The sequence below is a fragment of the Symphodus melops genome (genome assembly GCF_947650265.1).
Source record: "Symphodus melops genome assembly, chromosome: 14".
Taxonomy (NCBI): Eukaryota; Metazoa; Chordata; class Actinopteri; order Labriformes; family Labridae; genus Symphodus; species Symphodus melops.
In genome coordinates, this window is record NC_136704.1 from 3,694,850 (window position 1) to 3,718,707 (window position 23,858).

At 45.1% G+C, this 23,858-nt stretch overlaps 1 protein-coding gene across 4 annotated transcripts in view; it reads left to right on the top strand.

The window, feature by feature from the left end:
- pard3aa (par-3 family cell polarity regulator alpha, a) overlaps positions 1 to 23,858 on the top strand; it is a 354,935-nt gene that overhangs the window by 237,797 nt on the left and 93,280 nt on the right. For 3 of the 4 annotated variants that reach the window (XM_079361704.1, XM_079361706.1, XM_079361707.1), the window contains 4 exons: positions 4,190 to 4,338; positions 7,024 to 7,062; positions 12,268 to 12,501; positions 16,125 to 16,362. In XM_079361704.1, the coding sequence (XP_079217830.1) occupies positions 4,190 to 4,338; positions 7,024 to 7,062; positions 12,268 to 12,501; positions 16,125 to 16,362 (660 nt within the window). The remainder of the gene's footprint in view (positions 1 to 4,189; positions 4,339 to 7,023; positions 7,063 to 12,267; positions 12,502 to 16,124; positions 16,363 to 23,858) is intronic. The other variant, XM_079361705.1, reaches the window with a different exon arrangement.

Consider the following 23,858-nt stretch of genomic DNA (forward strand, 5'->3'; position numbering starts at 1 on the left):
ATGTTGTTTTCTTTGATTACTGGCTTGCAGTTTGGAGACGTTTGGGCAGCAACATTAATTTGTTCATGTCAGGAAAACAAAAGGAAAAGAGTCTGACTCATCAGGTTGATGAGGATTTTAGAAAAGGACACAAACTTTACGTCCTCATATGTTTGATTCAGAACGATGAGCAACAATGAAACTACAAGAACCTGCAACAACCCGTCCTTTAACATGCTGTGACTGGTGAGCAGTTAAATCTCAGCAGGAGTAATGAAATTAACCTGCACACACACGCACACACACACACACACACACACACACACACACACACACACACACAGATACCGTCTTTGCCTGGTTCTCGTCGCTTGCTCTCCAGTTCAGCAGACTGGACAAGTCAGCGCAGGTAAAACTCAATTAAAGCGTCCGTGGAGCAGGCACGGAGTGAGCGAGGTCGTCTACGCAGGAGTCAGCCCACAGACAAAGAGCTCTTAATTGACCTGGTTCTGTCTCTCTCTCTCTCTCTCTCTCTCTCTCTCTCTCTCTCTCTCTCTCTCTCTCTCTCTCTCTCTCTCTCTCTCTCTCTCTCTCTCTCTCTCTCTCTCTCTCTCTCTCTCTCTCTCTCCACAACTTCATCACAATTAAAAGAAGATTGCAGCGAATCACAGGTGCAGCTGCTCCTCAGTGAGGCACTGATGGAACATTTTAATTCAGTGTAATGGCCTTATTGGCAGGAATGTCTCGTCACTATTTAATTTATACAGTCTATAAACCCAGTTTTTAATCAAATATTTCACAGGCATTGAGGTGTTAAAGGAGATGAACCAAGCACTTTTATATTTGAGAAAAACGACTTCACCTTTGTCCTCTGAAAACGAATGAATTATCTCGACTATCGAGTGTCCATAAGGGGCACGTGCCAGCAGGGTCGACCTCTGCTCTGACTTCTCATGCAGGGTTTTTGATTGAAGGCAGCTCCCAGCTCCGCGGCACAACGACGCACCCATGCGATCACCTGAATCGGCCTCCTCCAAACCTCAGAAGGAGTATTTCCTTAAAAAAAAACCCCGCTGGGCGACCAAACCCAGGCGCACGTTTCTCTCTCTCTCTTCGGGGTCAGTTTCAAATGAGGTCATAAAGGGTTCAGAGTTGAGGAAAAAGAAGTTTAAAAATAGGCACAAGTCACCTGGGTGATTTGTGATTATGAAGCTTTTACCACACGCCACTTAGCAACACGCCGAGCTAGCGTTGACACATTTAACTTCCTGCGAGGCAGACGGCGACGGGAACAAGTTGATGTAAAATGCAAGTTAAAGCTGTGGATTTGCCTGTGAGCAATCCTCAGCGCTAGTTAATTTTAGATGATGGGAGGACTTTGAACAGGGAGGAAAGCATCTGCTCAGAGTGCTGGAAATTGCTTTTAAACACTGCTTGAAGAAATAGAGATGAGGGAATGTATTATCCAAATGGATTTGGCCCACTATTAGAGATAGGCCGTTGGCGTGGACTGGAAGGAACGGTCTGAGGAAGAAATGTGCTTCTCTGCAGATTATGAAACTTGTCCGGGAGGCGGTCACATGGCCAAGCTGTTTCTGACTTCTAAGTTTTTCAGTAAAAATGTGGAAAAAAAAACAAAAAAAACAAGAAGTCAGTGGTCACTAAAGTCCAGTGTGGGTCTCTCTATGTGGCTTTTCTAGATAGACCAGTAGATCAGAGCATGCACACTTTCAAAGCAGTATATCTCCTTACAACCAGCGTTCCTATGGGGAAATTAATAGCCAGTAGAAAGTGAATATGAGATGTGTAATTGAGTGCTGCATTTCTATTAATGGACTGTGAATCTTTGTGTGTCAGCTTTAAGTAGACTTGGAGATTAATACCGGCCTTTGCACGCCTTTGGGAATGAGCCGCAGATTTATTTCACGCCGACAATTGCATACAAGTTCTCTGTAGCAGCTTTCAGACTTCAGAGAACTTTCTGCTGGTATCTGATTGAATTTGAAGAAGACCTGTGACAAAGGTTCAGAGGCAAGAATCGCTTTGTCAAGCTGGGAAAGTGTACCTCTGTGGGTATGGAGTACCCAAAGAGGTACACTAGTTATTTTAAATGCAAGCTGCCAATCAAGAAGTGTCAGGAATCCTGATTCCACTTCCTTGCTTTGTTGTGAAGGGTTTTTTTTATTTTAGCTACAAGGGTGTTGTTTTTATACCTTTGGAAATGTACTTTATGTTACTTTTTGTAAACAGGTTTTTCTCTCTGCCAAAGACACTGTATTTAGGACTGGACGGGGGGTTCTTGGCTGAAGTTAAAAAAAAAGTTTGTGACCCATTACTATCAGCGGGCCAGGGTTAAATCAGCTGGAGAACACAGGTGTGGACGGTCATTGCCACCTCTTTAAATAGAGTCACTGCTGTGGAGACCTCATGTGAAAGTTTAAACAGCAGGTACCTCTAACTCCAAAGGGTGCTAAAAGCAACACCATTTGCTGGTTACCTTTGGATCCCCATCCCGGTCATTTAGTCATTGCTCTGCGTGCACCAAAATAAGAGCAGAGGCAGTGTTAAAATGGGCGGCAGCAAGCTTAAGGCAGAAGATTTGATTTCCTACTGAGCGAATTTACACCACCGCTGGGCTGCCCCGGTGAACTTCACTCCTGCTGCCCACAGGTTTCTCACCCTTTTGGATTCTGAGTCATCTGAACCACTTTTCTCTGCAATTACTCTCTGTACCTGCACGACAGGGCTGTGTATGATCCCACCTGCTGCTCTGTTTCTTTGTCAGTGTTCTTTGTCTGTTCAGTTCACAAAAACACAAAACTGAGTTGATAATAAAAACCCAGAAAATCCAGCTGAAATAACGTCCTTTCTCTCCCACGCTGTATCAGCCACGTCCAGACAGCTGACATTTGCACAGACAGAAAAAGGAGAGGGCAGGCGGGTTTTTTTTGTGTGCTTGGTATGATGAGAGGAGAATAGCGATGGATGACGAATAAATGAATTATACATCTGTGCTGTCATTCCTCTCTTCCTGCCCCACCTCCATCTCTTCCTGTGTCAGACGGAGTCGGTCCTGTGAGGCAGTCTGATCTTAGTTGGGACTGTCAGGTACGGTCGACAGCAAAGTGACATGATGACATCGGCCCCTCAGTGACAGATGAAGCAGCTCTTTTGTTAAATGGGGGATGACAACCCAAATAAGAATGGTTTGCATGTAAACAAGTGCCGGCAGAACTGTGCTTGCTGTTAGATGATATTACAAATATTAAAGGGTGTTTGCTGGAGCATCTGCTCCAACAGGATACACTGACAAAGACCCACATTTCCTGTTTATTGCTCTGCTATCAAAACATGTAATCCTGACACCCAATCTTTGAGCTCATTCAGTTCCATTTGTAAAATACAGGAACCTTCTTGGAGGTAAAAAATGCAAAGAGCTCTTAATGGTTCTAATGTTTCATCGTCAACAGAACAAAAGAAGCAGTGACAGCATCCTCGCCTGCCAGTTACATTTATTGGACTTCCACCCCTCCCTGTTGTCTCCCCTTAAATGACGAGATGTTCTCACCTTAATTGTAAATGCACTCTTCTGCATGCCAATACAACCCCCCCCCCCACAAACCCTCCATCCCAATCTCCTTCCCCCCACTCCCCTCTGATTTTCAATTAAGATCCAGACACAGATAGAGGATCTCAAAGGTAGCACACCATGGTAGGGCTGTGCTCTCTCTATACACCCCAGACACATTGGAGGGGGGAGAGGGGGGGGCATTATTGAGTAGCCATGACCCCAGAGAACCTACACCTCATTGGGGTATCACATACGTAAGCCAGACCTCGCCGTCCTGATTCCAGCCAGCAGAGGTGGAGGTGCCCTTGATTAGAGCTGCCATTGAAATGAAGGATTAAACCTGCCAGTGTGTTTGTGCAGGTATTGAATGTCGATGGTCATTATCTGATATAGCTGTGGAGGGTTTTGGGCCGAGGTTTGGGGATGTATGAATATTAATAGATGGATTTTATCTTGCCTTCTTATTATGAGCTTCGCCCCTTGCAATACAAAAGCAGTGTTATGTAGATTACGACAAAATCAATCTGTGATGAGGTACCCGCTGGATAACAGGGGCATTTAGATCATCCCATGGCTCATGGCAATATTCTGATAAACTGTGTTTTTTTTTTCCTGTCCTTTCTTTCCCGTGAACTGCAGCTCGCTCAGTCAAGACGCAGAATCCGACGGAACGTTCCAGAGGGAGGGCTTCGGCCGCCAGAGCATGTCAGAAAAACGCACCAAGCAGTACGAAAATGCTGCTGAGCTGGAAATCGTCAAGACACGCAAGTCCAAGAGCATGGATCTAGGTAAATACTGTGCTTTGCTTCCCAAATGATACACCTGCTTTGAGTCAAGAGTGTGATCAAAGGCAGTGGTTAAAATTTGTGAATTATGTTTGTTTGCTCACGTACCTACAAATTAGGGTTACGTACTCAATGTTTTATTGGCTAAGAAACAACAGTTTTTAGAATCTCCTCTAACAAATAGTCCTGTGCGGGAGATATTTTGGCTCCTGACACCCCTTTAAGACTTATTTTCACAAGCGTTGGTAAGGACTAAACAAAGAAAATGCATCATGTGAATACAGAATCTTTGGAATCAGATTCTTTTTAATCTCAGGCCATAAATAAATGGCTCATCCTTCCTTCTTTAAAATATTTGTGCTAAGCTAAATGAGTCAACTGATGGCTTCACGCTTGCTGCATGCTACACTTCACAGGATACACACCTTACACTGGTATCAGTCCCTCATCAAACCAGAAGCCTATATTTTGATTTCATGGTTACATGATTTATAACCATTTGACTAACAGTACCATCTATACCTTGCTTTAACATCTCTCCTGTATGGTTAGATCAGAAATGGACAGCCTTAATGCTAAATGTGCCGTTGTGACATCATCTGCAGTAGCTCTGTTTTAGAAAGGGGGGTGGGAATAATGCTGCCTCCCACCAAGTGAAAACTATGACCATGAATGATGTGCTGGTGCAGCGGAACAGCTAAACCAGGATGTCACTTGAGACACACTGCGAAGTGTAACTGTCTTACTCAAGTGGGACAAACTGTCAATCCACATGCTGGAACATGTGGACAGTTATTGTTTGTTGGGACTTTGGGAAATCCATGAAATTCCAGGACAACAGGTCACTCCCCCCCTTCCCGCCCTCCAGTGTCCTTTCATCTTGCCAAGCCACCAGCTTTGCTCTTTTTGGCCTCCATCTCCTTTTGGCTATTTTCCATTGGAGCATGGTCAGAGAATCAAGTGCCAGACTGCTTTTTTAGTGACAGTCTGCTGTGAGGTTCATGCAAACCTGAACACACACACACACACACACGCTCAAAAGCTCTGACTGCATCAAGGGAGGAAGACGGTGTACGTTTTGAACCTCTCCCACTGAGGTTGAAGCAGGCGCTGCCTCCTTTCGGATCACTGGCTAATCATCCCACAATAACAGCCAACTCTGTTCCACATGGAGCCCAGAGACCTGCAGACATCTTTGACTCTCCCACAGACTGGTTCAGGTCTCGGCCACTGCACTCAGCTCAGTGGGGTCCATCTTCCCTGTTGTAGCCCTATACCCTTTTTTCCTCCCTCAAAACTTTTGACAACTAAAAGTTTCTTTGGTTCAAGTGTCTGTTAGAAGAACGATGAGCGTTAGCCCTTCTATAGGCTTCATTAGACAGCACAGCAGTCCCTTTAGGAGAAACATAAATAATTGGATTTAGCTGAGTACAGGATGCAAGTAGATTATGAAAGGATACCGAGATAACTCATTGATGACATAATAATTGCAAATGCACTTTTTATCACAGAGTTTAATCAAAATTGTTTCAAACTGGCGTCAGTAAGATCCTAGAATATAACGGTTTGTCTTTACAGCTTGTAAGATGATCAGTCTTTTTTTTGCAGAGCCATTAATGTTTGACTAATCTCTTTTAAAGGTCTTTGATTTCTTAGTTGTCAGCATTAGTGTTTGTTCTGCACGATGTAATTCAAAACCACCGCCGCAGAACTTCAGTGAGTTTGTAAAATATCCTGCTGACTGAAATCTTCACCAAAACAAAACAGTTTCCCATCAGTGAAAATAAACAGTGTTTGGAGGATGTAGGGAAATAAATGTCTTGTTCTCCTCATATTGTAAATCTGATATAAGTTCCCTATAGAGAAATATTTCAGTCAACACACAGAGCTCTGGACTCGGTGTTCACAATGAAAGCTGCATTTTGAGTCACACAAAGTTTAATTTATCTCAGATGCACTCGTAGCTTCAGTTTGGTGATTATTTTAATGGAATTACAACATCAAAGCTGCACAATGAGAATTTGCCGATGGGTAACATTTCATAAAGTTGAAAATAAATGAGCCAGAGAACACAGTTCCAGCGTTTAGCTTTAATCCTAGTCGCACTGTTGGACATCAAAGTGTGTCTCCAGCAGATGTGACCACACCTCTTTTCTTTACATTCATACATTAATAAAGCTGTGCTGTGCAATCAAAGCCACCCTGACTAAATGGTTAACACGCTCAACAATGCCACCCCCTGCAGACTCTCATTTTCTTCTGTCACTTGGTATTTCTTTCCCTCCCCTTTAATCGTGTTCCAGGTGCTCCCAAATCGCATCAGCAGATGGATTTCATGACTTTGAAGCCCATCATTGTTGAAATATGCTAAACTGGTTGGACACCCCGCGGTTCAATCCCATTTAGATGGGAAGGGGAGATTGAGTGAGAGGAGAGAGAGGGAAGAAAGAGACATGAGGTGCCACGACTGGCAGTAATACATTAACACATTCCAGCCACTTTGCCTTGTAAGCCTCATGATTGACAGGCCCTTGCACAGACTCCAATAACTCTTGCTAACATCACTATTATCACATTTTTTATCTTCTGTCCTGCACTTTCTGCTTCTGCCTCTTTCTGCTTTGCATGTGCTCAATAACCCGGTACAAAAGGCACTAACCACTCATGCTTGTTTATGCTCTTTAACAGTATCAGACGAGATTAATGGCAGCACAAGAACCAATGGAGGTAAGCCTGGAACAGCACTACACACTGTTGCTATCACTACAATGGTCCATTATGACTGTTCGACCGGATCCATGGGTCGATAATAGAGAGTGGATCGACAGCTTCACACTGTCTGAATAACCAGCTCATAACCAGCCATTATTGGCTGAGCGATCTTGGCACTTTTCGATGCATATGGAGGAGAGAGTTGTTTGAGGTAATTGTGACATAATCAAAAGAGGTTTTTTTGTTTGTTTTTTTCTATTTTCAAATTGCTGAGAGAGAGTTGCACGGCGATGGAAAGAGACTTGGCAACTAATGTGGGAACCTGTGCCATTGTGCTCGTTGTGCAGTGCGAGTGATTGAAGAAAACAGTCATTATTTTCAGGAGTTGTGGAGGGCTGATGGGAGCCAAGCAAAGAAGTGGCATTTTCAATACAGAGACATTCACTGCCAGTTGGCCTCCTCAGCTCGCTGCAATTGATCCATCATAGTCAGGCTCTTTGGAGATCTGGTTGGAGCACGTTAGAGTGCACTCACTCCATTAAATGAACACAGACTAAGCCGATGATTGACTCATGAGGACATGTGTAGGAGTCCTTTTTTGAGTCCCCTTTATATAAGTCCTATGGCTCTAACCTGGTGTGTACTGTAGATTTTCTATTATGTACTTCCTGTATAGGCTCTCGTTCCTGATACACTGTGAGTGTCCTTGAAGGTAGAATATGAAACGTAGATTGTCAGTGAGAAATGGACTTTAGCTTGTTATAGCGCTTTTGTAATCTTCTGAATACTCAACACGTTTCACACTGCTGGTTACTCCTACACATTCACACACTGGCAGGAGGTTACTTTGTAAAGTGACCATCATTCATACACACTCACGCGCCACTGACGAAGCAAGCGTCTTGCCCAAGGACACATCAGACGTGTCACTTCAGGAGCTGGGGATCAAACCCCCAAACTTCCGACTGAACCATCTGAGCCAGCAGCCAAAACCACCAGTGTCCACAGTCTGCTGAGTACAGCTGCAGTTCTGTCCATTACAAAGAAGGATTTAAATAATGCTCATGATTAAAATGAAGAGAAATGAATCCAACAAATCTTACAGGTTAACCCCAACAGTCTGTTTTTCTTCAAAACGGCTCAATTGAGATGTGAACCAGTCCAGGTAATGACGAGTCCTTTTGTGACGCGTGCTCTTTGCACGGAGGACGTCCTCTGTCCGTCTAATAGTCCACAACTGGCAGAGACATAGAATCCTTGCTGACCCAGGGACACATCACTTCCACTTGGATACCTGGACATGGCCTTCCCCAGACCACCTTGGAGGCTATTTTTAACATAATTACCCTTTTACCACCCTGCTTAAAGCCCTGGCTCTCAGAATAAATTATGTGTAATGGAGCCCCTGTCTGTACACAGATCTTTACATGCAAGGGCCTTGTGGTGAATAATAGCTGTGGAGCATAGTTTTAGCTTCTCTAATTATACCATGGGCTCCTGTCCCTGTAATAACTGCCACTGATTTATTCATGGGGTTTGCCATACCTCCCCTTTATCGTTTAATGGCAATGGATCTTCTCCAATTAACTGTCCTTGCCCTTAATCTGGCAGAGGAACACCGACCAGCGACTATTTCTGTCTCTGGCTGTGACAGAATTTCAGGTTCAAACTTTTCCCCTGATTTGATTTCATTGTCTTTATTTTTTTGGCGTGTTTCATTTTGATTTTCATTTCTCCTCCAGACGTGCAGGGAGTGACAAATCCATGTCTGTATGCAATGGGGGAATATGTATTTTCATCCCTCTGAATAAGAGGGAGATGAGGAGCAGAGCACCGGGGCTTCTGTTGTGTGATAGGAATCACATAATAGACTGGCATACAGAGAGCTGTCCGTCAAACTCTCCCTGGAGAGCCGCGGCTGCTTCTGTTCCGACGAAAACAAAGGCAGGTTAGAGGCAGACGGGGTCTGTGGGCAAACTTTCTCCCTTTGCCTCGCTCTCCACGTTCTCTTTGTCCCCCCTGCTTCCCTCGCTCATGCGCTGCTTTGACTAAAAACAATGTCGAAGGGGGATCGTGGTGCAGAATACCGAGCTGGAGGATTATTCCCCGTTTGCGCGTACAGCAGATGTCATTTATGTTCCCTTGAACTGTTGCATCATGTGCGGCTCTAACTTGCAATCCCATTGTGTCGAACATGCACCCTGGCTTCTTTGCGTCGTCTGTTGGCAGGCTTTACGCAGAAGAAAAACCCAAACACAAATTTACATCACATTTGTTCTGGGTTGTGAGTGTTATCCACAAAGTATGAACAGTTGCAGCATCACCCGCTGGTTCAGTTCTTATGTTTCCCTTTTTTTCCCCCTACAGACTGTCCTCTCTTTTCCTTCCCATGATGAGATTACTCCTTCTCAACCAATGAATTACATGATTTTAGTTTGCCCTCTCTTCAGTTTTGGAAAGCTTCTGTCTTTCTTGGCATTACATTTTGCCATAGTAATCAGAAATGGGCCCTTGTGCTCTGAGGAGCTGAGCAATAAAATGAATCTTCTGTTCCAGAAACCAGAGAGCTTTTGACCCCCCAGACATTTGTAGCTCGCAGTAAAGTTTCATTTTACTGTCTAATGCAGCCTGAAGGCGCACATATGAGCTCTTCCCTGTAAATGTGTGGCCGCATTAGAGGATTGCCGTTCGTTTATTGTTGAAGGTACATTTAGGATTGAGTCCAGGTTCTCTGGGGAGTGAGCACTTTTATTAACATTGACGAAAGTGTAGGGAAACGCTCCGTTGAAGGCTTAACAGTACATTATCCATTTTGGGAATTGGACACCGCTGCACAACAGCCGACCTTTTGGCTCATTTGACTTCATTGACACCAAATCTATAGCTGCTGTAGATGATAGAGGAGCACTTTAACACTCTGCTGGAGCTGTAAGAGGCATGCCTTTGTTAAAATAGAAAACAAAACTAAAAGTAGCATGAAAATATTAAATGTCTTAAAAAGATGGCGATTGATGCCCTCTGCACAGCTGTGTGTGTTTAAAGAAGGTCAACTAAGCTGGCAAATCAAAAGTTGGCATCAGCAGGTTTGCATGTTTAAGGTATCAAAAAGAGACATGCTGTCGTTGGTAGGATTATGAGGCTGAATTTTTGCATTTCTGCCGTCTTTCCTTTAACTCTTACCTGAATCAGTCCTGCTTTTGAAACCACAGCGCTCTGTGTTTCTTCTCTTCCTTCCTTCAACTCTCAATAAAGTGAAACAAATAAATAGCAGTGGGGGTACTCCGTCAAACGGTCACAAATTGTTTTCTCTCAGTGATGGGGGTTTATTTTCTTTGCCTAATCCGTGTTTGGCTGTGCAGCCCTCCATGTAAAGATCCTCTGTGATCACCCAGCAGCAGCTCACGCCTCATTTAGGCCACTTTAAACATGTCGAGTCTCTTGTTGATGCTAGCTGACACAGAAGTGTGTGTGTGTGTCTTAGGTTTATGTTATTGTGCCATGTGGGAGTCCCTGCGTGAGACGCAAACATATACATCCACTGTGCGTGTGTGTGTGTGTGTGTGTGTTCTATTCAGAGGGGGGAACATCAGACCTTATAGAAACATTTGCCTTTGTGATGCCAACAGGAAGAGCTGTGGAGACGTTTATTTACTCCACATGAAATCACAGAGGAAAAAGAATCATGCACTCACGCCATGTGGAGGCTCTATGTGGTCTACAGGGAGTCACAAAAACACAATGCTGCTCTGTCCTGACTCCATCGACATGTGCTTCACTCAGGGAGAAGCAGAGAGGCCGCTTAAGTAATTCAATCAGCAGTCTATCCTCTCGTCCTGATAGTTTCCTCCGCCGAAGTTTACATCTAACGAGGCTTTACTCGCACATGTGCAGAAATCCATCTCGTTTCGCCTGACAGTGGCCTGCCGCACGCTGAATGGAGTCAGAATAAAGGGGACGGAAAATCAACCAGGCTGCTTATTTACCAACTGGCGGGTAAGGTAAGAGCTCCGGGGAACTGTCGGACGCTCCCTGACAAAATGAAATACCAATACCTAAGTCATGCTCCACTTACATACCCTAAACAAACCCCTGGCAAACATTGGGAAAATAATTACAGCTGTCCAGAGCCGGCTGTAAAAAATCCCTTTGCTTACAACACAGCTGTTCTACCAGCGTATCCGACAACACTTATACTTAATAAGGAGTGTGATCTGCTCGACAGATAAGGTTTCACGTCTTAAAACCCTTCATTAGCATCATTGTTACAGTTTACATGTCATTTAGCATGATGGTTATGTTGTGTGCAGCCACTGTCTCGTCTCCAAGGCATTAGCGTGTTCTGCAAAGTGGAGCGCAAACAATGACGTTGTAATGGAAACGTGTTGAGCAGGGGACCTGTGTTGACATGTTTCTTTCCCTTCAGACTCCTCAACATGAGACGGACTGAGCAGCTTGATCAGTAAGGTAGCAGTGTCAGTGTTAGCTGCTGTCACCTCCCACATCATGTCTGTCCTAAGATTTGCTAGAGGGGGGCGCTTGAAGTCCCGATGTGGATCATTATATGGGGGTCGGCCTGGTAGCTGGAGAGGTGCCAGGACTTCTGGAGTTGCAGAGGTGCCCTTGAGCAAGACACTGAACCCCTCCCTGTGCAGCACCCACTCGGACCTCTCTCCACTAATCCATGTCCACAGGTCTTGTTTGTGACTCGGGACTGTGTCTCTCATTAACAGACTGTAAAACCAGAATTTCCTTCTGGGATTGAAAACAGTTAAAAGAATAAACAAAGTATAATAAAGGGAGCTGCTTGGGTTTAGTCCGCGTGTCGTCCTCCTCTTTGTGCTGACCCGTCCTCTGTCCCAGTCAGATATCAAGCAGTTGGAGCACCACCTCAATATTTCACAGGCTATCTAGACATTTTGGGAATTGATGACATGTAATCACGCTGCATTGTTCTCTTTGGTAGGAGCTCATTTATATGGATTATTTAACTCTGCAGAAAAGAGGACAAAGGTTGAATTATTTCTTTTTTTCAAAGGGAAACGCTCAGTGAAGAGATGACTCTGTTTTCATTTCATACACATCATTGAGCAGGCATCATTAGTTCTTTATATTAATTGTCAGACTTGCTTGTCTTATTATCCTGGAAGAAACTATCAAAGAGTCAACGCTGACTTTTATTTTGAAGTCATGGAAGGAGTTCAAGGCTTTCTCTCTCCTTAGGTGCTGAAGTGCGAGGCATCGGACCCTCCCTGGGCCTGAAGAAGTCCAGCTCCCTCGAAAGCCTCCAGACGGCCGTCATCGAGGCGACACACAACGGCGAGATCAACGTCCACAGGCCGCGTTCTCGGATCGTCAGGGGCCGCGGCTGCAACGAGAGCTTCCGCGCTGCCATCGATAAATCGTACGAGAAACCTGGCGTCACTTCGGGAGAAGAGGAAATCAGCATGGACACACGTGAGTGTCATCCTACCCTTTTTTTCATCGTCACCCTGTGGTCTGAAGGAAACATCTGTGCTGAGCTTCATTTCAAATATAACATGAATCAAGCAGCAGAGGAGGTTTGTGACCCTGTAGAAACCAGCTCTCTCTGAACGCTCCGTTTTGATCTGTGTGTCTCTTTAAATGCAGTGACCCCCCCCCCCCCCCCCCCACGTGTGTAAGATACTGCTCGTTGAAGACATGGGTAGATTATTACAAAGACACTCCATCAGTGTAATGTAGGCCAAGCTCAATGCTTCCCCACAGCCGTTTTGAGGATGGCAGGATTCACCCCCCAAGTAAACTAGGTTAGGGATCCCCACTTGCACATCTGCAATAAGCGTCTAGGTTACACACTCATTAATATTCACACGCTTCACGTTGAGTGGAATTGTTAGAGACTGTGGAAACACGCTTTCCCAGGAGCTTACATACCCTGAAAGTGCATTGCCGTGTTTCCAACGGCGTGCACGCGAGGAAAATCTTCAGCTGTTTACCCACACACGGCAGGCTCGTCTTGTGTTCTCGCAGTAGCATGCATGGCTAGTTGCCTTTACTATGATAATAGATGAAACTCTGCTCGTTCCACCGGCCTGTGCCAGTTTGTTTTGGCACATAATAACGGACAACTCTGCCAGGGTAGCTCTCGTTTGCTTTTCTGCGTACCTGACAGGGATTGAAACCAGACTTTTTCATACTTTTCTTACGACACCAGGAAGCTGATATTTGAGAGGAAAAACAAGGCAGCCTCTGTTTGAGAGAGAAATATCCATCCTCTCTGTGTTTGATGACAAAACCACACACGCATCAGGTACAGAGAGACAGCCGTCTTACGTTTTCCGACAGGTAATAACCCTGCAACGCCACAAGAGTAATCACCAGATATAAATTTCCATTCACCATTAAAGAGCTGGGAGACATTTTGAAGAAGAGGGAATTATTTGCCTGAAACGCTTTGTTCTCATAAGCTCTGTCAGAAAGCCACTAAATACAGTCTTATCTCGGCAAAGAAAAATGGGGAAAGCAACCGATTTCCCTCGCTACGGTATATTGCATCCCCCCCTCCCCCCCATGATATTCAAATAACTCTGTTTTTCAATTTAGATAAAAGCAGCCAGTGTGTGCTCGTCACTGAGGTTAATAGTCAAAGTTGACAGATAAGCGGCTGCCTTCCTCTGCTCCCAGACTTTTATTTACATAAAATAAGAATGTGGCATCGCCCAAAGAAAATGTGTCCCCACAAGATATCCTGCTGGGCAAAATGGACTTCCCCTTGTGCTACTTTGTGTTGCGTCTTCTCTCTGAAGTGAGGGAGAAAAAGGGACACATTTTTGGCTTCTGCAGAACAAAGGTCCTTTTTCTTTTTTTTCTTTTTTTTTTCATGTGATGGAATAAAACTGGCAATTTTCCTTGTCAGTCATAACCTTGGGTGACAGGCCAGCTGAACGCCCTGATTATTAACACCGGAAAGTTTAATGGCAGAGTTTGGGCGAAGTGACAAAATGTTTGCTGCGGTTGTCTTTCATTGCAAATTATCTTTCTGCTTCTTGACACTTTCATCAGTGTTTCTGTTTTCATCTGAGACCGTCAACCAGCTCTGTTTTTTTCCCCTTCTTTTTCGGCTCCATTAAATTGCTTTAAATGGCCTCATATTTTGACATCTGTTGATGTGACTCTTTGGACAGAAGACAAAGGCTTGTTTGTCTGTTTTGCTTAACTCAAACGACTCATAAATAAAGGGAAGATTAAAACAACATTGGATGAGTTAAAAAGGGACATATCTTCTTGGCATTCCTGTGACACAGATGTGGCCTCTACGTAAGTCTAAAAGCAAATGAGCTTCTTGCTTGATTGTTACATCATTAGACATTCCTCTGAGTCCATCGCTTTAATTACTACTTTTCAAGTCGTTCTTGAATGCAGCGTGATGATGCTCATTCTGTCTGCGTTGTTCACATTAAGGGAAACAAAGGACACTCGGCAGGGTGTCTTTAGGGTGTGGCTGACCAATCACTCCCGAGGTTGACATGTGGATCAGGCTAAAGCCAAGCTCTCTGGTCTGTGCTCCCAAAACAAGACGCTTGCAAATATGTCATATTGTAGGTTTTGTTCATGATTTAATCGGTGACATGTTCTTACTCAGAATTCAGAACACACACAAACATGCTGGCACACACAGCTACTGCCCTCCCCGGACTCTCTGGATTATAACGTTTAGCATGTTATCTACAGCTTGGTGTCGTTAAGCACTAGCAACATTAGCACTCCCTCTAATCTCAGCATTTTAAATAGCCAGATACAGCACACCACACAGATGCTACTCGCTGCCGTTGCTCCTAAGTCGATGATAAGCAGGCAGCGGATTGAGTGATAAAAAAAGATACCCATCCAGAACCTGGTCCCAAATCTGTGGAGGCGGAGCCTAGGAAAGGAGGGGCCGTGTGTGCAGCAATGACTTGCATAATTGAGCAGGTCTAAGCAGCCAGATCGTTCTCTATTCTCGCCGTGCGGTGCCGGGTGTTGAGATTCCTTTTCAGTAATTTCCTCTGAGATGGCGGCTGAAAGAAGCAGCAGATAGCTCCAGAGATCAGAGGAGAAAACAAACCCCCTCTGTTCCTTGAAATGTGAATCTAGCCGCTCCACCCTGCGTAGTCTGTCTCATCGGGTATGCCAAAGATCCATCACAGTCTCTCCCTCCCCTCTTCTTTCCCAGCGATAAGCGCTCTTCTCTTCTCCATCAAAGGCAGAACTTAGACGAGGAGACGCAGAACTGTAATAAGTTATAATCTGAAGGACATCTAGCTCACGCCTCAGAGTCACAGATACAGCGTCGACGCGAGCCATGCCGCTTCCCAAAGTGCAGCACATTTGCAATCAAAATCCCAGGGAGCCTTTTTTTTTATTCCAGATTATTTAAATGTATAATTACTGACAGATTAATTACATTTTGCACATCATCTCTGATTAGATGTGATGGAAACTTCGAGTTTAATCAACCCTGCATCACCTAAGGAGTTCGACTTCAATTTTATGTCTGGGTTGAAATTAGTTCAGACTTAAATTAAGATCCAGATTCACACAGCTAGCATTACAGCTCTTACTTTTTGCTCTCATCATCATCATCACTTTTTATCAAATGCAAAAGAAAAAACAGAAAAGAGCTGGTTCTCTTGTGAGCTGTGTGAAATATACACATTTGAAATAACTTGGGGCTCTGTGCTAAGTGAAATATGTTCGACTGAATACCACTCTCAAAGGGAGCACAATACAAATAGAGTCGGCTCTAATGAGGCAGAGGAATTCAGTGTGTTTTGTTCAAAGCTGCCATACCTTGTGGGACCGAGCTCTTCTTTAATGGTTTATCTGATGTTGCCAGAAGAAAGGAGTGATGCTTTGTAACTCGTGAATAAAAAAAAAGTGCTTCTTTCTGTGCGCTGATTTAAATCGCAGATACACCGGGGAGTCAAGTTGAAGTTAAAGTTTTCGTCTTCTTTTATCGACTGCCGTTGAATGTTCTGTTTATGTGGCGTTCTCTTTACCTCCTTACGTCTTGATTTAACACCGTCCCTCTCCTCTCTCTCTCTCTCTCGCCTCTTCAGTGGACGAGGACACAGAGGGGAGTTCCAGATCAGGCCGGGAGTCGATGTCCACGAGCGGCGACCTCATCGTTGGCCCAGGGCTGAACGGCAACCTCTCCAAAGATGACAGACAGCGAGATCGCGAGCAGTCTGCGGGGAAGGACAAGAAGAAACCTGAACGAGATAAAGACAGGGAGAAAGACAAGGACAAGAACAAAGCCAAGAAAGGTGTGCTGAAGGGCCTCGGCGACATGTTCAGGTAAGAACCAGACAAAGCTCGCCTCCGAATCCAAAACAAGGCCCCCCCCCCCCTTTGTGTCGCCTCGAGCACAAATCACTATCTGCTTTATTTAATTCCACTCAACACCTTCACCAATGAATCAGACAGAATTGGAATGCACTCTGGATTTTGCCGCTGCTAATCAGGTACCCGCTCTCCTTGAACCCTGTGAGGTGCAGGGATTGGATGGAGAAAAGGAGGGGGCGCGGTTATCGACCTCAAGGGCCTCTGGCACTTTTGAGCCAGATTATTTTTAATAAGGGCAACATGTTTTATTCATAGTCCCATGTGTGCGCTTCTCCGATCCAAACACGCTCCGCGTTTGTTAAACAGTGAACAATGTTTAGGGCCTGCACGAGCTGTGCTTCAGGTTCTGGGCATGAACCACCTTTGAAGATGAACTCAAGGCTGGGTGAAATTGTTGCCTGTGGCTGGTTTTCTCAGAGACTCTCCTGTCATGCTGATGCAAGATTTTAGAGGCAGACTACCTTTGGACCACATGAGGGGTTCAGTGAATCTGCACTAAGTTTATTTAAATAGTTTAAAACAGAAGATGTCATGTTCGGGGTTTTTTTTCATGCTGGAGGTTGCAAAAGAAAAAAAGGGGTTCGAGAGAAAATTGAAATTGCACAAACAAAATCTTGTGTTTTTTGCATTCTTCTGGAAGGCCTCTCTGAGGACAGAAGAGTAAAAGTTGAAAATGTTCTCTCTGAGCATCGTGACTTGAAGTGTCTGCACTGTGCACGCAGACAATAGAAGAAGAAATGTGCAAAGAGATGTTGATGAAAATAAACATCCTGCGGGGATTCATTCATAGGAAGTCACATCAATTATTTCAATTCTGAGCACATTTGAATGCAGCATAAATTAACGGCGGAGGCGGTGCAGGCCTTTATCGTGCCCTAAGTTGTTTTCATGTGGATTGGTTTAATGGGATTAGTTAGCGTATCGCGGCACATGGCTCAGTAATGAGCAATAAAGACGACAAGTGTGTTTCGAGGTCACGACAGAGGAATGTAGGAAACTCGCTTATCTCCCATTATTTTCACTGTGTCTTTTAATTCAGCTGTCTTTTTGCATCCTGTGGTGTTAATGTACAAGAGTCTCACACTCGTCCGTCGCACACCGTTCTGAATGTGGAGACGCACACATGTTCAGAGGAGCACGCTCAGAGAGGTGTGCAGGATTAGAAGACTTTGACACTCTGCGACAGGCAATCAGCGCCGTGGGCAAACCTTTTTCAGAGGCTGTGTGTTTGGCCAGAGAGGTGGCTGCTGGGTGATTTTAGTGGTGCACGCGGGCCCTCGACATGCCCTCCTCGGTCTCATCATCGTTCTTCATTATCTTTGAGTGCCACAGCCACTTAGGAGTTGGCACGCGGCAGGCCTTGCTGACACCCCCCCCCCCCAACCCCCCCATGCATTTAATGCCCGCTCATGCCTCCTGAATGCAAAGAGGCAAACCCTCAACCAGTATGTCTCCCTGTATCTGAAGCGTTATCTTTCCTTCTTTGTGCAGCTCCTACTCTTTGTTGGTACCTCAAACATTTCCAGGTGTAAAAAACGTTGACAGCTCTTACACCCACTCGTCTGCACTGTCCTTCTCTTTTCTCTCCACTTTCTCTCTGAAAATCCACCCGGCAGGTTTATAAAGTTAGAGAAGGCAAGGTACTGAAGTGAGAATGAATTTGTCCCACTGGAAACAATAGCAAACTTTTTTTGTTAAGAACAAGTGATGTGTGATGCCTGGCGGCCGGAAGAAGAAGAAGACGAAAAAAAAAAGAATCTATTCTATTTTGTGTCACACTTCCAGGAAAAGTTTTGACAGAGATTTCCGAACAAAGAAGTTTCACGGCATGACAACGAGTTCAGCTGACAGTTAACTCTCAGGCTTACAAATCACGGAGAAAATTTACATTATCACATCTCGCATGTAAGTGTCTCACTGGTGCATCAAAACATCAAAAAGGCACCCTGATTGGACTAATCCTTTGTAGCACTCGTCTCTGCAGTTCTCATTTGCATGAAATGGACAGGCAGGCGCTCACTTCCTCCTGCACTTCTCACACATGCATGTCTTACACTCACGCTCTCCCTCTTAGGAGATTTCAAGGAGTTTGCAGCGCACTGCAATTTGAGCTCATTTGCATGCAGGCCTTTGGACGGCCTGATGAACGTGTAGCGCATGTCTGCTTAATGGACAGCCTGATTGGGAGTGCATTAACATCAGAGCCAGGGGAAAGGAGGAGGATGGCCTAATATAGGAGGAGAGAGAGAGAGGAGACGTAGAGGGAGAGACTGTGAGATAAATACAGTGGGCGCACAAACGACTGAAAGTGTGTGAGTGCGTGATGGAAAGAAAATTGACTGCCTAAAGCCCAAAGCAAAGACTGGCTCTCCTCCCTCTCTGGGTTCATACTGCACTTCTTATAGGATAACTGGTATACGTTCCTCCACCATTCAGTAATGTATAGCTGATAATCTCATGAATGGATGGCAATGTGCATGCATGCATAGGATAAAAAAATAGCCTGGAGTCAAGTTGACATCATTGTTATTTCAAGGATGTCTGTTACATCCATATATCCCTGTGTCCATATCTGCATCCAGTGAGGGATGTATAGAGAAGTGCAGGCCAGTGTATCATCCCAGTTATCCATTGTGTGTGATTATTCATGTCATTTCTAGTGGATAACATGTGATCATTACTTTCTGATCCTATCAGGCTTGTTTGGATGTCAGAGGCTCTGCCCGAGGCTCCGTTAGCATGCTAGCAGACAACGACGTCTCGGCCTGAAAGAGTCTCCTCAACATGCCTAATGAGGTGTTGTTTATCTGCTCTGTGACTGACTGACCTCCTTTATCCCTACATCTACATCTATCTGTGTATTTATATGCATGCCCTTTGCACATTTTACCCGAGGCGTTAAATATTAATTTGATGTAGTAATGCATATTTAATCGGATAATCACACTCTTAAAATGACTTTTTTTTGCAGTTGTTGTGATAACTTGTGTTATGAATATGCATATTAATTTTCTGTACATTGTTTAACATAGGAAAGAAAACAAGTCTGGGAAAAAAAAAAAAAACTAAGCAAGTCTCCTTATGAAGTATCTAACCAGAGAAATGTTCAAACCACACATGGTCATGTGCTGCCTCTCTTATGCAGGAAATGAGTGAGTGCTGGGGAAAAAGGTGCATACAGGTAGAAGAACCATTCCTCCATTTCACCGTTCAGATTTTACTACAAAACGAAAATGGACAGAAATATTGGTTGTATTTTTTTTTTCTTTGAGCATTTCCTTTATTAACATATGAAGAAACACTTTCTTCATATATTTTCTACCCCGTCTTTAAGATTTGTTAGCGTTCATCTTTCTTTTATTAGATCATTCTGGGGCTGTTTTTTTTTTTGTTATTGGGAGCTGTTTAAATACAGCGTACAGTTGGAAAAGTGGAGGAGACAAGCAAGGATGGGCTGCAAAGGGGAAGGCACAGTTGGGACAGAGAATGGGGGCCAGAGGGGTTGTGGGGGGGGGGGGGGGGGGGGGGGGTGGTAGGGTTGCGGGATTGATTGGGTGAGGATGGAAGGAGAGAGGGAGCGTGTGCAGTGGAGTGAACTGGGGCACCAAGGGAGAGTGGGAAAGGAGGATGAAAAGGAAAAGGAGGGAGGCAACGAGAAAAGGAGAGAGCTTTTCACAGCGGCCGTCACGGCATCGTGCTGCCGTCTGCCTGCAGGGAGGAGAGCAGATCTCCGCTGATTCTGAACATTTTGTGTGTGTGGGTGTGTTTCAAGGTGCATGTAAATCTGCATGTGCGTGCGTGTGTAATGCATGTTTGCCTGTGTGTCTACAGATGAAAAGACTGTGTTAATGGGCTCTGGCATCCCCCTCACCCTTGATCCCTGCTGCTTCCTCACCCACACACACACACACACACACACACACACACACACTCTTACCCTCACCCATACTCCCCTCTCCCACCATCAACACCAATCTGATAAGTGGCATGCCTCATGTTGCGCCATCAGAGGACACTGAAGCTCAGTGTGACAGCCGTGCAACACCCCCTCCCCCCCCGCCCACTCCTTCACCCCAGGGACCTCGTCTGCCTTGTCCTCCCTGCAGATGCAGCTCCACTCGAGGCTACAGGGGAGAGATGCAGGAGAGTGGGGTTTGAAAAGGGAAGCAGTGAAAGAGGAGGAGAGGAGGGATGCTTTTTACCCTTCAATGTGTATTATTCTTAGGCAGTGTGGTAGCACGCTGGGAGTGCTGGAGTGTGGAGGGTCTGGCACGAGTGTGCATGCATGAGCATGCGTACAATATGAATGCCATGCCACAGAAGCACGACTGCCTTATGTGCTGCACGGGAGAAGGTAGTTAGCGTGTCCCCGCTCCGCTCCATGTCTTCCTGCTATGCGCTTCTTTCTGCTCGTGTGGGTGTGAACAGCTGATGGCGGGTAAGCCGGTTTGATCATTAATACACTGACATGACACATGCATTAGCTGGGCTTTTTATACACACACACACATGGCTGAGAGCGTGCCTGATGGATCACCTTTCTCTGCATAAAGCTACCCATCGTCCCTTTCCACCTTCCCCTGCACACGCACTCAAACGCTCACATATGCTTGCAGTATTATGCCGCAGTTGATTTGGAGACAGCAATTAGCCGCCTCCACATGTGGGCCCTGACATCTGCTGAACGTAATCTGAGAGAAAATGATAATTGTTCTTCTTTTGCTCTGCCTCACTCATCAGAGTGTCAGTCCTAGAAAAGTAAAAGCAAACAAAGGGCACAATGTCAAGCTAGCTTGGATAAAAATTACTGTCAGCTGGTGTGAAGTAAAGAACACGAGTAATACAGCGAAATTAATGACATCAAATACTCGATCTGACACGTCATGCACTGTGGAAGTGATGCACAGAATACAGCAGCCCAGTCGGTTTTCTGTCTTTCCTGGATTCCCTATCTGGATTCCCTATCTGCTCTAAGGTCTGTTTTGATGCTGCTGACCCTTGCCTATACCTCCCTGTGCAGCAGGCTGAAGCAAAGTGAGTCACAGATTTCCCCTGTCATGGGTAAGTATTTCACGGGGACCTCAATAGTGAACTTTGGCAGCTTTTGGCGGCTTTGCCAAGTGCAAAGTCTTACCTCAATATCACCTCCAAATGCCTGCACAGCTAAAAGGAATTTTGTGTCATTGGGGGCAATATACAGAGACAGAGGGGAGAGCCACTACTTCAGGAAAAAAAAAAAAAAATCTCTCTAAAAAGTCTCCCACTGCGTCCTCAAAGTCAGATACAAGATTCAAGGATTTTTTTAGGGGGTCGATTTTCAAACTGCCTTACAAAAATGTCCTCCGAGTGTGACATCCCATTATTGTCCAGCCTATCATGTTCCAAAGAGGCGCAGCTGGGGGGCGAGCGACAAACAACACAGTCCCATGCTGGGAAGATTAGCGCCACTGTCACAGAGTGCAGCAGGAGATGAAAACAGTAAAACAACCAAACTTCTTCTCCACACCAGGTTAAGTGCAGGAATCTTTCTGTGTGTGTGTGTGTGTGTGTGTGTGTGTGTGTGTGTGTGTGTGGTGTCACAGAAATTGGATGTCCGTGTTGAACATCGAGGGAAGTGACACATTCCGTCCTAAAGAGAGGCTGAGTAAGGAGAGGGGGGGGGGGGGGGGGGTCTCTGACTTCAGCCAGCATGCAAGAATGAGAGGTGGTCGTTTCAGGCATGGGGGGGGGGGTCTCGCTGTCCGGCTGCACTTCCTCTGCTTTCGGCCACTCGATGCAAATGTGATTGGGCAGCACTGGGCCTCCATCAGACAGCCCTGAAGTAATTAGGTTTGGAATGATCATGCAGTGCTGCGAGATAGACCTTGAAGCACGGGGAGTGGTGATCAGGCTGCGCGTGTGTCTGCGTGCACACGAGGAGAGGTGGTGGTGTTGCACGATGGAGTTAATTGAATCTGAAATCTTGTCGGCCTGAAATGAGATCCAGCGATGACTCTCACGCGGCGTCTCGGGCAGAGGGCTGCAAACATGACTGAATTCATAAAGTGTGTTATTAAAGAGCTCAAATTAAGTGTAGCAGAGCAGCCCCCCATTCTCCACCAGGCCTGAGAGAACTAATGATCCAACCCCAGCGGGCCCACACCCAGTCTTCTCTCCTCTCTTTTGTCTTTTTCTCCCTTCTTCCCTTCAGTTTCTGTTTCTCTCTCTTTTATTCAAATGTCTTCCTCTTTTGTTTTCTCCTTTCTTATCGTCTTTCTCTCCCCTCCTTCCATCTTCTCTTCCTTTATCTTTCAACTACGTCTTCCCTTCTCCTCACACCACACCGATCCCCCCCCCCACCGTCTCTCCTTTCATCAACCTTGATGTTCCAAACAGAATCCGCCCCGATGTTTCTTAACTTCCTCCCTCTCCGTTTGATATTTGTTTTTTAGCACTTTGAGACACTTTGATGTTATTTTTCTTCTTCTCCCACTTTGGCCCAGATCGCTTTGATCAATGGCAGAAAGTCTGTCTCGATGTGAGTCGACTCTCGAAGGACAGGCGGATTTGAAAATAATGAGAAAACATTAAGAACATGTTCAAGGATCTGAGAACGTCAATATCCCATTTTGTATTTCTAAATAGTACAAATGAATCAGTAATGCCCCCTATAATAGACCATATTTAATGTATGTTTGAGTCTCAGGAAGTAAAAAGACATCAGTAAAATTAGAGATGCAAAGCATGTTTGATATGATAGAGACAGAGGTGAGAAATGCACATGGGAGAGCAGATTTATTTCCCCCTATGTGCTATGCTAATGAAGAGCCGCCTGCTACAGTACGACTCATTGCTAGTCTGCTCAGCAATCCAGCCGGCTTAGCATGTAATGAAATCGAGGCCTTTGGCTGAAATGACCTTTCCCATCCGCTGATGTGTACACACACCTTAACATGTTAGCGAGAAGATGGGCGGCGGGGGAGACACTATCGCAGGCGAAGGCAAGGGAGACAAAAAGATGGGAAAATTGCTTTTGAATTACAAAGGCAATATCAATCGATGTTGAATTACACTTCTGATTTCCATCAAAGGCAACCAATTAAAGCCAGGAACAGTATTCCACTTGTTCTGTCAGCGTCTCCACATGTGTTCAGCATGTAAAGTGAAATTGTCTGTTTTCCTCTTGTTGTTTTTTTTTTCCTCCGCTCTCTTTCTCTCTGATCTGGTTTTTTTTTCCTCTCCTGTCTTTGGTGAAAGTGTCAGAGAAATGAAGGTTCTTTTCAAGGCCAGACTTGAATATTTTTCTCCTGCTTGTTGTTGTGAAAGAATCTTAATGAGGTTCATTCTGCCATACCGAGATGTGCGAGCTGTTTCCCCTTCCTCTCAGGAAACCAGACAGGGTGTGAGTGTGAGGCTAAGAACTGACGGTAGGCCGACCAGTCAACAGCAACACACGATCTTTTCAGCTG